This window comes from Nicotiana attenuata, unplaced genomic scaffold, assembly GCF_001879085.1.
Source record: "Nicotiana attenuata strain UT unplaced genomic scaffold, NIATTr2, whole genome shotgun sequence".
NCBI classification, from domain to species: domain Eukaryota; kingdom Viridiplantae; phylum Streptophyta; class Magnoliopsida; order Solanales; family Solanaceae; genus Nicotiana; species Nicotiana attenuata.
Genome location: NW_017670692.1, coordinates 389,491 through 402,366, shown reverse-complemented (window position 1 = coordinate 402,366; position 12,876 = coordinate 389,491). Strand labels below are relative to the sequence as shown.

At 35.1% G+C, this 12,876-nt stretch overlaps 1 protein-coding gene and 2 long non-coding RNA genes across 5 annotated transcripts; 2 read left to right on the top strand and 1 right to left on the bottom strand.

The window, feature by feature from the left end:
• Window positions 1–5,955: 5,955 nt before the first annotated feature.
• On the top strand, window positions 5,956–7,437 carry LOC109242361. The gene is made up of 2 exons (XR_002070383.1): window positions 5,956–6,169; window positions 6,555–7,437. It is a non-coding gene; the product is annotated as an uncharacterized LOC109242361 (long non-coding RNA).
• LOC109242363 lies at window positions 6,659–9,500 on the bottom strand. Its single transcript, XR_002070384.1, has 2 exons — window positions 8,818–9,500; window positions 6,659–7,158 (listed from the first exon to the last, which is right to left on the bottom strand). It is a non-coding gene; the product is annotated as an uncharacterized LOC109242363 (long non-coding RNA).
• Window positions 9,501–11,202: 1,702 nt separating this feature from the next.
• On the top strand, window positions 11,203–12,667 carry LOC109242360. Of its 3 annotated transcripts, none has more exons than XM_019409222.1 (2): window positions 11,203–11,886; window positions 12,017–12,667. In XM_019409222.1, the coding sequence occupies exon 2, from the start codon at window positions 12,023–12,025 to the stop codon at window positions 12,461–12,463; it is 441 nt and encodes a 146-aa protein (XP_019264767.1). In that variant the 5' UTR covers window positions 11,203–11,886; window positions 12,017–12,022; the 3' UTR covers window positions 12,464–12,667. The 3 variants fall into 3 exon arrangements, with proteins under 3 accessions (XP_019264767.1, XP_019264768.1, XP_019264766.1); XM_019409223.1 differs by having other exon boundaries at window positions 12,014–12,667; XM_019409221.1 differs by having other exon boundaries at window positions 12,002–12,667.
• The last annotated feature ends 209 nt before the right edge of the window (window positions 12,668–12,876 follow it).

Below are 12,876 nucleotides of genomic sequence, written 5' to 3'. Positions count from 1 at the left end.
TCCTCTACCATTGGTATTGGATACTTGTTTTTAATTGTGATATCATTTAATCATCTATAGTCCACACATAACCTCCAACTAGCATCTTTCTTCTTCACTAATAAAACTGGCGAAGCATAGGGAGAGACACTGGTTGTCACTGTTTGGGCTTATAACATTTCTGAGATAATTTTTTCAATGGCATTCTTTTGTTCAAATGAGTAGCGGTAGGGCCTCAAATTGACAGGCTTAGAGCCGGGCAACAACTCTATGGCATGGTCACATTCACGCTTAGAAGGAAGGCCCTTAGGTTCTTGAAATATTAAATCAAAATGGCCCAACAATGCTTGTATCTGTTCCGGAATCTGTTCTTGGGCTTCTTTTGAACTCACCATCATTAATTGGGCCAAATAATTACATTGACCCTTTTTGACCATACGATCCAAGTTCCGTTCATTAACTGTTGTTACAGGGTCATATTCCACTTGTCCAAGCAATGTAATTAGTTTCGCCTCCTTGTAGAAAGAGATTCCCAATGGTCGAGTGGATAATAAGAATGGTGTAACAGTGTCAATCCAATCCATTCCAAAAACAATGTCACATCCGCCAACCTTGAGCAGCCTCAAATCAAACACAAATGCCTCATCTTGCATAGTCCAAGTGAATTGATTACTCACTTGAGTACAAGGGACACACTGGCCTTTGGCAACCTTAACCATCATCAACCTTCGCAAAGTAGTTATTGGGGAAGCACAAGCTCTCACCACTTGAGGGTCCACAAAGCTGTGGGTGGACCCATAATCACTGAGAATCGGCAATTTTTTTTTCTTGGCCCATCCTACCAATTTAATTGTAGATGGGGCTTTGTTGTGGCCCAAGAGAACATTAATGGACACTTCTGCCTCTTGGGCCTCGTTTTCCCCTTCCAGTTTTGACTCAGGTAATTTTTCCTCCGCGTCACAAAATTCTTCCCCCTCCATTGCGTTAAGTGGCTTTGGCTTGCATTGGTGGCCAGGAAAAAACTTATCGTGACACTTGAAACAAGGGTTTTGTTCCCTCATTTATTCAATGGTTAAATTCCGCTTGGTGGGCTATTTAGTGGTGGTTGTTTTAGGTGGTCTTTTGGGCAGGGGAGCGGGCAGGGCAAGGCGGGCTGTTTGGTAACTTGTTCTGGGCCCAAGATGTGTGGTAATTTGCTTGTAAAGGGAATTAAATGACTGCTCATGTAATTTGGCACATGTGTATGCATCCATTAGGGTCCTAGGATTTGCAAATTGCACCAATGGCATTATATCCGGTTTCAATCCCCCAATAAAACAAGTCACCAAGTACGATTCATGTAATGCGGGATTAATGGTAACCATTAGGCCACGCAATTCTTCAAATCGACATTGATACGCCTCCACATCCTTAAGTTGGTCCAATCGGTTAAATTCTCTAACAATATTAATTGGCATAGTATTACCAAAACGTTGGCAAACATCCCAGCAAAACTATAGGATTATTTGGGCGATAGGCAGTCGCAGCAGGGTTTAATGGAGGAAGGGAAACAGAGCAGGAACTGAGTTCAGGGTTAAGTGGGTAAGCTAGGCTCGTGTTCAGATTTTGAGAAATGGGTGGTGGCGTTTGGACTCGGTAGCTCATGGATGCTTGTGGAGTAAGAGGAGGTGTATTGAAACGTGGGATACCTCCAACGGAAGATTGACCGGCGTCAACCATGGCACCCGCTTGTGAGATGGACATTTGAGATTTAGCTGAGGGAACAGGGGACTGTTGACGACTGAAGCTCATCTGATACATCTTTTCTTCCATTCTTTTCGATGAGGAAGCAAACTCCGACATTCTAGCCTCAAAGCTCTATTGTCTTTCGTCCATCTGTACGAATCTTTTTGATGTTTCTTCAGCAAATTTTTCCAACTGAACTTCAAGTCTCTTGATATCGTCATCTTCGATTTGATTTTTTTGTTTGTCCACCATCTTCTCCTACCAGAACCAGAGCTCTGATACCAAATGTAGTGGTTGAGCTGATGAGCTCAATAGAACAGTGACGAAGGAAAGAAAATAACAAAAGATAAATTAAAATTGCATAATCATTGACAACTATTACAGGTACTGACTCCCTATTTAGTCTGCTCAGAAATGGAATAATCTAACTAACCCATACAATGGGTGACACGTGTCATTCTTCTAGAGACTACTATTATACTATTAGCTAACATATCTAATGCAATATCTAACTATTGGGCTGACTCCTTTACTACTGATGGCCCATACTGACTTCACTTGGTGGCCCAAACTAGCCTAAGCCCAAGTTACCTTCCTGTTCTCTACATTTCATTACCCGTTTTCGACCCGAATCATATCCGACCCAACCCTCCCGTTTGCCACTCCTACCCATAATAAATAAGGACAAACAAAGACAGTTTCAAAATCATTTTAGTTGCATGATAAATAGGAAAGAAAGAGACACCGTTTCAAAATTCTTAAATCGAAACATCTAACTTTTCAACTTCCACAATTTTAGAGGTAAAACCATCCTTCACCTATTTAATTTTAGTTGTTCGTCCTTCACTAATGAAGAACGGGAAAATCGTCCGAACCTTTTCACCCTCTTTTTATCTTTTGATCTCCAATTCTCTGTAATGCCTTTTTGATTCAGACACTGCTCTGCTCTTTCACCCAAAGATGTTAATAAAATTATAGTAGTAATTATTTTAGTGAATTCATTGAGTTTTGTGTTTGATGGTTTGTTTTAATTTGATGTGTTCTTTTGAGTTTGATTCCCTAAATTTCCATCTTTTATTTGTTCATGAATCTAGTCCTTTTTTTTGCGCAAGGTGTTGAATATGGTAAGTTTTACAATTACGATTTTACATTTTCCTGTAATGGCAGTTACTTCTTAGCTTCTCTATACTTGGATCTCTCTGTTTTTTACTAAAGGATTTCTTTTTCTCAATTCATAGTATGTGATGTGTGATAGAAATATTAAAATTGCAAGAAGCAGACAATTGGGAATTCCCAGAAAATTGGAAAAGAAGACTAATGGAGATTTGAAGGCATGAAGATGAAAGTAAAGTTCATAAATAATGAATGACACAATTCATCTAGGGTCTAATACTAATAATAATATTTAACAATTGCGATTTCATCAATATTTAGAATTAACTAAAAAAATTGCATGAAATATTTTATCTCTTTTTCTTTTTTTTTTTGTTGACAAAATTTACAAATTTGTTTTTTGCATTTTTTTTTTTTTATAAAAAACAACTCCCTCAATAGAGTGTTCTGGTCATTAAGAACTTTGCTTGTCTGGCTCTTGAGATAATAGTCTAACGTATACCGGTAATTCCTTCTGAAAGTACAAAACTTCATGTTTGATTGGTACTTGATTTCATGTATTTGCATTAAATTTCCCTTTTTTCCATTTCATTAGGTGTATGCATAGTATGTATTTAGCTTTCTTTGCCTATATTTTTTTCCTTCACTCTCATTAGAAGTAATATTCCTATCGTTAATGTTTATTAAGAGTAATATATATTGCTGCATGCTATTTATTATAAGGCGGTCACGAAGAAATACAATATACAAGGCCTGTAGCGAGCTAGGGTCATAATTTCCTATCAACTTATAACTTTGATCATATTGACAAACATCCTTTGAGAACAAAGTTTATGTAGAGAAGATATACTCCAACAATTATTGAGAATATGTTGATATTAAATTCGTTAATGTCTTGTACATATATATATAGCATTGATCTATAGAGAGGTGACGTGACACATCTCCTAGGCCAAGTAATACATTTATTTTCTCTCTTCTTTGTAAACCTTTTATCCTTACTTTCTTAATTGGAGGTTAATCGTATTTCTACCTTATATATTGTATTTTGTTAAATATTAACAACAAAATATTTAATAAACAAAATATTCTATTGGAAACAGTCTCTCTATCTTCACAAGGTAGGGGTAAGGTCTGCGTACACACTATCCTCCCCAGACCCCACCGCGTGGGATAATACAGTGTATGTTGTTGTTATTATTATTATTGTATTAATAACAAAATATTTAGTTTCATCAGCTATAAGAAGTCCTTTGGTTTATTTGTTATTCAAAAACATGTTTCAATAATCTCAAGTGATTATTCAAAATCTTTAAAAAAATAATAATAACTTGAAATATACGTGCAACGCACGTGCAATGTATGTGTCCAGAAACTAGTAAAAGAAATAACATTAAGGAATAAAATAAATAAAAATAGAAAATAAATAGTTGCACAATTATACTAAAAAGTTATTTTAAAATCAAAGAAAAATCATTTTCATTAAAAGTAAGGAAGAACTCACACGCGTAACAATACAATTGTCCGGATGCTCAAGGAACGACCTTACTAAGTGGCTCCAAACTATTTCAATTTCATTTTGCCCTAATCTTTCTTACTTTTTCAACTTAACTGCAAAAATCTCCGAGCATCGAACCAGGCCTGAGCAGACTTGACTTCTAGATTTAGTTTGTTAGTTCTTTCTAACAAACTAATAATTTGGGGATCAAAATTGACATATACATGAAAAATCGTCTTTATTAAAAAGTCGATGAAAAGCTCATTCCTAGGAGTAAGAAAGAACTCACACGCGTAGCTATTATTAAGTAAAGGCATGTGGCTTCGCTAATTACCCCAACTAATTCATTTTTATTTTGCCCTTAGCCTTTCTTACATCTTTAGCTTGACTGCAAATCTCCGAACACTGAATGTGAATAAGTGTACTTAGCTTCAAGATTTGATTTTTGTAGTTCTTTCTAACAAACTAACAAATTTGGACACCAAATCTAAATTATTTAAGATACTTAAATGACTTCACGTCAAAGCTCGTCTTTATTGAAAGTCAAAGATAAACTCTTTCGATAGAAATAAGAAAGAAATCGCACGTGTAACTTATAGTAAGTACACTTGTCTACGTGCTCAAGGTACGTGGCCTCACGAAAATCTAAATTAAGGTAACTAAATGACTTAATGCTGAGATACGTCAAAACTCGCGTCTTTATTGAAAATCTAAGAAAAGTCTTTTCCGTTAGAAATAAGAAAGAACTCACACGCGTAGCTATTAACAAGTACACTTGTCCGCATGATCAAGGTACGTGGCCTCACTAAGTGGCTCCAACTAATTCATTTGCGTTTTGCCCTTCGTCTTTCTTACATCTTCAGCTGGCTACAATATAGGTAGACAAATCAAATAATTTTTTTAAAACCTTTTTTATATAAAAATATTCATCAATATATGTTCCTTTTAGAAAGATAAAGTGATAGCGTGGTTATGAGGATATTTTCGTAAACAAACAATTCGTTTAGAAATTATGCAATGCTTTAATACATCAAACCAAACAATGGATAAGAAATATGTCAACATAACTAATGTCAACATAATTAATGCAAGCATAACTACTACCAGCATTACTAATACACCATATTCAACATTATTTCTTATGCACCTTACCAAACAATCCCTTAATAGTTTGTAGCTCTTTCTAACAATTTTGGACACCAAATCTAAATTACTTAGGCTAACTAAATGACTTAAACGCTACACGTCAAAACTCGTCTTTATTTAAAATCTAAAAGAAGTGCTTTCGATAAAAATAAGAGAGACTCACACGCGTAGCTCTTAACAAGTACACTTGTCTGCATGGTCGAGGTACGTGTCCTCACTAAAATCTAAATTAAGTAAGGTAACTAATGACTTAACTCTGAGACACATGTCAAAACTCGTCTTTATTATCGAAGATCGATAAAAATAAGAAAGACTCACACGCGTAGCTCTTAACAAGTACACTTGTCTACATGGTCAAGGTACGTGTCCTCACTAAAATCTAAATTAAGTAAGGTAACTAATGACTTAACTCTGAGATACACGGCAAAACTCGTCTTTATTATCGAAGAGAAGTTTTTTCGTTAGAAATAAGAAACTCACACGCGTAACTATTAACAAGTACACTTGTCCGCGTACTCTAGTACGTGGCCACATTAAGTGGCCCCAATTAATTCATTTTCGTTTCAATCTTCACCTTTCCTACTTCTTCAGCTTGACTGCAAATCTCCAAGCATCAAACCTGGGCCTGAACAGACTTAGCTTCAAGATTGAGCATCAGGTTGCCACCATCACTATGTGGTAGCTTCTCAAAACGTTGAAGGCCTAAAGGTTCTTACTTCTTATACCGCTATAATGATTAGTACTCTTTTTATTTCAAACATATCTAAGTTTATGTTATTTATTCAATTTCTTTGCACGTTTTTGTTAACATAAAATTGTATATCAATTTTCATAACGTACAATACCAAGATGAGAAAACTTTTTACCCTACAACCCGCGGAAACAAGGTTATAATATCATTTTTGGAAACCTTTATTCTCACAAGTAGTTACAAAAATCAGCAGTTAATGTTTTGATTTGAACAAACTCAATACAAAGATCCATTTGATCAAAGAAATAAAACATAGCATGTATAATCGTGAAGTTGTCCAGCCACAACTTTATATTGTTAATTTAATTTGTTCCTTATTTCTTTTTGGTATTTCTTAAACAGGATATTACGGAGTAGCACAAACAAGCAAGAGAGTCACTGCCCAAATTGAACAGATCAGGAGCAAAAAGGAAAGAGTTCCTGTTTTTGTTTCGCACATGATTTGATTCTGCCTAATAATTCCAGGATTCCACCCTTCTTGGAAAAAGTCCCATTGTCTTTTCCTTTCCAAATTAAACTTGCACTTCAATATTACAAGATTCTATAACATCTGCTATTTTTTTCAGCATTTTTTGGCATTTAAATCAGCTACTTAAAAAGTTAATAGTCCTTGCTTACACTTAACAGAATTCAACAAACAATTTTAACGTATCTATGGCCTATACTGAAGAAATTACCTCTGCACCATATACCAAAACGGCCCACATAGCCAATGGTTGCCTTATGGTTTTCTTCGGGTTCGTGGTTTTTTTATGCGTGCTCAAATGCTGCTGCTCTAAACGGGAAGAATTTTCATCAGATTTACAAAGGCAAAGCACAGAAAAGCGACCTGAACAGCCATCAACTACACCAGCTGATCAACAAGATCATAGTATGGTTGTGATCATGCCTGGGGACCGAACTCCGACCTGCTTAGCAATGCCTGTCATGTCTTCACCTCAGCACACTGATGAAGTGTGACTAATTTTTAGATCTTACTTTATCGGTCCCCAGCCAGAATAAAGGAGGAGGACTGTAGTAGGTTGATATGTAGTGCAAAACTAGTCAAATTATCATGAGTCCTGACTATACAGAATAGAGAGGGACATGTATAGTGAGGATTCATATATATATATATATATATATATATATGTCCGACTCTAACTAGCTTGGGATTGAGATATTGTTGTTGTCATTATTATATTGTTCTTGTTCCACTCAAGAAGACTAAGCTAGGCTTTTCTAATCTCCTCTTATTTATTTATTTATTTATTTTTTCTCTTGTAGATAATTAACAATTGGCACTAAAATCATTACTTATATCTTGGGGTGGGGTGGCAAGCATACTGGCCGAGTCGATATGACGGATCGAAAACGGGTAATGAAAAATTGAATAAATTATTCGACTAAAGACATATTTAATACGGATAAAAAACGGGTTAACGGACGGATAATATGGATATCCCCAATTTGAGGCTTTACAAATGTATCCATGTTTATCCATGACTTATTATATAATGATCACTTTTGGGAGAATTCCTTAGTCTCCTTAACTTGAGGAGTCCCCAATTTGAGACTTTACAAATGTAAAAGTTAAACTCATTAGTTATCCATTTATCCATTTTCTAAGAGGATAATATAGTTCTTATCCATATTTGACCCGTGAATAAATATTTTATTAGAACCATTTTGCCTCGTGTCATTTGTCTTTGATTCTCATTGCTATGTTTTTATAAGCTGATCATTACTGCCTTAACATTACTGGTACATAATTAATGTGAAAGTAAGACGCTATTTGCGGATTCTGTTCTCCATTTAGTTCCTTTACTTTTTCAGAACGAAGTCTATTCATTTTGTTTTATAAATGAGATTTTAAATTGTAGGAATTTTCCATTCCTCAACTTGTAAGCACAGTGTTTGGATTTAAAAATATACTCTCTAATGGATAAGTTCAACAAAAGTATGAATGACAATAGCGTAACTAATTAGTGCAGTATTTGATGAAACAATAGCAGTCACTAAAGGAACTAGAAACACAGGGTTAAATAATGGTAAAGAGAATGTTAAAATTCTCATAGAACTATATATTAAACGGCACAATAGTCATTCATACATAGATTCATCATTTGTTTCCTAATAATGGAATCATTCTTTCCTTTTTAGTGATGCATCTTTTTTCCTATTGCTAGGTTAGAGAATCTTAACCTAATCCGTTAACATCACCATTAAAATTCGAGAACTTTATCACATGACTAACTAGATTGAAGGCTGATAACAGAATCGTTTGAGCAGATGTAACTTCGCAATAACATATCTTCCCTTTCAATATTTCCAAAAGAAGTATTTTTTAAATAATTTAAAATTGAAATTTAAATATGATTCTTCTTTTTTCTGATGACAGTTAAATCTTGTGAGATTGGGGGAATATATCAGGGGGGGAGAATCATATCATCCAAATATGTGCAATATCCACAATTAGTTAATCGTCAAGTGTGTCTATAAAAGCCTTTCATTTACCTGATTTCATGCAAAACATAAGCAAACATAACACACAAAAACAAAGGCAAGAATGAATACAACAGGAACTTCTGCTGAATTTTGGCAATGGAATTCACCAGTTCCATACCTGTATTGTGGTCTTGGCGTCGTTTTCGCGACCATTGCATTTGCATTAATCTATCTCTTTTGCTGTCGCCAAAATTCCAATTCATCAGAGCATTTGATAGACACAGATAATAATGAGGAAAAGAAAAGGTATTCACTACATCCCCTAGATCCGGAGCCTAAAATTGTGGTATTCTTTCCTGGAAATGATAAAACTTTGTATTTTGCAAAGCCTATTACTTATTCTCCACATGCTGCACAACAAGTTTAGTATAGCAGCTGTTCCTCTTTTTAGTTTTTTTCTTTTTTTGGTAAAAGAATCTTACTGGCTCGACTAATCCAGATTAGTAGGTCCACTAATTAAGGGGTAAAATGTTTCCTACCAAGAACTTCTCCAACCAATGCACAAGGTCACTGGGTTGTTTTTTCTTTCCTTTTCTCCTTGTAACATGTTCCTGTCTGGTAATTAACCAATTAGGTGTACAGTTATGAATGATTTCTTTGTTTATGATATGCCAAAATTTCAGTGGACTTTACAACTATGCATATGTTCAATGAATGCATTGATTAAAAGTTCAATAAATTAGCAGAATTTAAGGTGACGTTCATGAAACAGTTTTTATTGTAAACAGCCTCTCTGCCTTTCCAAGGTAGGGGTAAGGCCGCATACATCCTATCTTCCCCGGACCCCACTCGTGGGAATTCACTCAGTTTGTTGTTATTGTTGTTGTTGTTTGTTCATGAAATAATTTTGATCTCTGTCAGAGAAACTGCAAGAGGTGGAAAGTTTGTTAGAAATTCTGCCTAATTCCATGAGATCTAGAAGCAATTTTGTGATGATAATCAGGGCAGAAGCTAGAGTGTCGGGAGTGAGTTCGGACGGACCCAGTAGCTTTGATTTGAACCCTGTATTTGTCTTAAAAAAATCCATTAAACATATACTATAAATTATTAATTTAGGACCCAGTAACTTAAAACGATTAGAATTCCGAAACCAAATTCTGGCTCCGCCACTGATGATAATTCCCTACTTGATGGTGGTCGAACCTAAAACCAGGATAATAAAGTACAATTATGAGAAAGTATATATCAAAAGAGTAGATTAGGGAATTAAGTAAATTTAAAGGAAATTACAACCTTTCTAATGTGAACGACAAAGATTTGTCATATCTAAGTTTGACTTGAATACATACAAAGCATTATCTTACTATTCGAAATTATACTCTGGCATTTAAATGCAAAGGCAAAAAGAAGGGGGAAGTGTCTAATTAGATTGGATCTTTCCAGCCTTGGGAAATTTGTCCTATTATCAAAAAGAATTAGGAAAAGAACATCTTCAGTTCTATCACATGGAGCCCAAGACAAGTGCAATACAAAGATATGATCTCCCAAAAGGACAAACAGCAAGAATAATACATGGGCCTTGCCTGTCTAGCATTTCCTTATAATAAGCCATGCCTTTTAGGATTACAAAGTGAGGAACAACTAAAAAGGCATTTAAAAGCAAAGCATGTCCCATATATTTTCAACTGGTTAAAACTCTTCTGCTCCTTCCCTTAAAATCTAGGAAAAATGACCCCCCTTTAATAAGCCTAAAATTCTAACATGAATGCTTACAAAACTGTCATAATTAGTAACTATCCTAAATTATAGATTTAACTATATTCCAGATCACAATTTGACAATGACAGTACTATTATTAGTATATAATACTTGTATGACAAAATGGAAAGTAAAAGGTTTTTAGCTTCACAATTACTAATCATGAGTGAAAGATTGTACTAACTATAGGCCGTAATGGGATGAATGGAATCCTTCCACTCTTAAACAATCGGATTACATTGGCACCCTACAAATGGAGAAAATGTTGTACATGGGATAAGGATTTGAGATTAACTTTATCCTATTTTTGGTCGGGGTATTAGTTAATTCTGAGACAACTTTTACACTAAGGGCTCGTTTGGTGTGAGGAATAAGGGATAATTAATCCCGGGATTAAATTTGAGATGAGTTTATCCTACATTTGGTTGAGATAAAATTGCGGTATAACTAATCCCGGTATTAATTATCTCGGAGTTATAGTATTATTTTTATCCCTATATATGGGAGGGCGGGATAACTAATCCTGGGATAATTTATTTCCGACCAAACGACCCCTAAAGTGGTGGGGATTAATTATCCCATATAAAAGGTGGGATAACTAATCCCGTGGGATATCTCACCGCATGGGATATTCCACCATTATACCAAACGACCCCTAATTAGTGCGCCATACTCGATGTGAATCTGGATTAGTCCGGCTAGTGAATTTCTAATACCAAATATTTTAAAAGGTTGTTGGAGAACAATGGGTATATCTCGTATACTTATATATACCAGCCAGAAAAACAGGGGGGCAAAAGCAATAGTAAAAGATGAACTTAACTGCTTGAGAAGACTACTACTACAAGACAACTCCAGTTGGCTTCTCTTCATTTTTTCACAGAAGAAAAAGCTGCATAATTTATTTACTCCCAACCTCTTGTTTTTATTTGACATGACATAGAAATCAAGAAGTGGAAAATAAATGAGAGAGGTCCTTTTCTAGCCTCATTAAGAACAAAAAGTAGTAAGCAGTAGTAGTATATATATATTTTTAAGAGTATATAGCATATAGGCTGCAACTTCTCCTCTGCATATTGCATTGAAAGCGCGCAGCTGAGTCACGTTCAGAATACAGAGAGAAGTAAAGATATGCATCTTCGAACCTAAGTGAGAGAGCAAACCAAATTCTGTCCTTTGGTATTTACTCAAGGGTCGTATTTTGTGCCTTTTGTAAAAAAAAAAAAAAAATCAAGTTTCTCTATCATCTTTGACAGCTTCTACCTGTCCCTCTGTCGATGTAAAGTTATGGCGATGTACATATCCAGGTGGTGAAATTTAATCCAAGATTTTCAAAAAAAAAAAAAGAAAAAGTAGAATAGAAATAAATATCGGGTTTTGAGGTTGCTTTCAGAAGTACTATAAGATTGGGCATGTTTGTTCTTTGTGCGTGAGAGAGCTGTATTGGTCCAGAGCAGAAAAGAAACGCATATTTGGTTTACACATACAGGTGTTTTGATTCAGCTTTCTTTTGCCTTTTAACATATAACCAAACTCCATTTTTCTGTCTTTTAGTAGTTCTTTCTAAAACACTCTTTTGATCTTTATTATCATTTCAATATTAGTTCTGCTTTTAGCAGTGGCAAATGAAGCCAGCTTCTCAAAATTTTAATGAGGAGGAAGAATGTCACAGCAGTGAATCTGGCTGGACAATGTACATTGGCTCTCCTTCGAATGGTACTGAAGATGATAAGCTGAACGTAGCAGATTTTGAGGAAGAAGATGATGTAGGAGATCACAAGAATGAAAGAAATCAAGAAGAAGATGATGACACTGATGATTCTATGGCTTCTGATGCGTCTTCTGGTCCAAGTCACATGAGGGAGCACTGCGTCAGAAATGCCAAGATTAATGATACTCGTTATGTGAATCCAAAGGAAAAAGGTAATGGAAAAGGTTGCTCCAACACAAAGAATGGTATTAAGAATCAAGACAAGGGAGAGTCTGTGTTTTCAGCAAAAGGAGCTAAAGTTCCCTCCAATGGTGGAAAGGTAAGGAAAAGTATTTGGAAGGGCAAAGGAAAATAATACACTGTAAAAATTTACTAGAGTAATATATTTCCTCTCTTGTTATATTACTACTATTAGTAATTTGTATCTCTTGTGTTAGTAATTAGTGCATGTTAAACTTTTACTAAGGATCGGATGTTTTGCGATTAGAAATGAATCAATTTTTTGTTCCCTGTTGTTGTTACTGGATACATCAAATTAAATGTAAGAGGGTCAATTATCAAGACATGTATTCAGTTAGCAGCCTCATGACTCTCTTAATACATGTCATGCCTAATTAGTACTAACAAGAAAACATGTCATGCCTAAGTACTAACAAAAAAAACATGTACCTAGCATATTGTTTAACCAAAAATTGGGATTTCGATCAAAGCTTATTTTAAGAAGAACTCGAGTTACTGATAATCAAATAAAAACAGGAATAAACGATG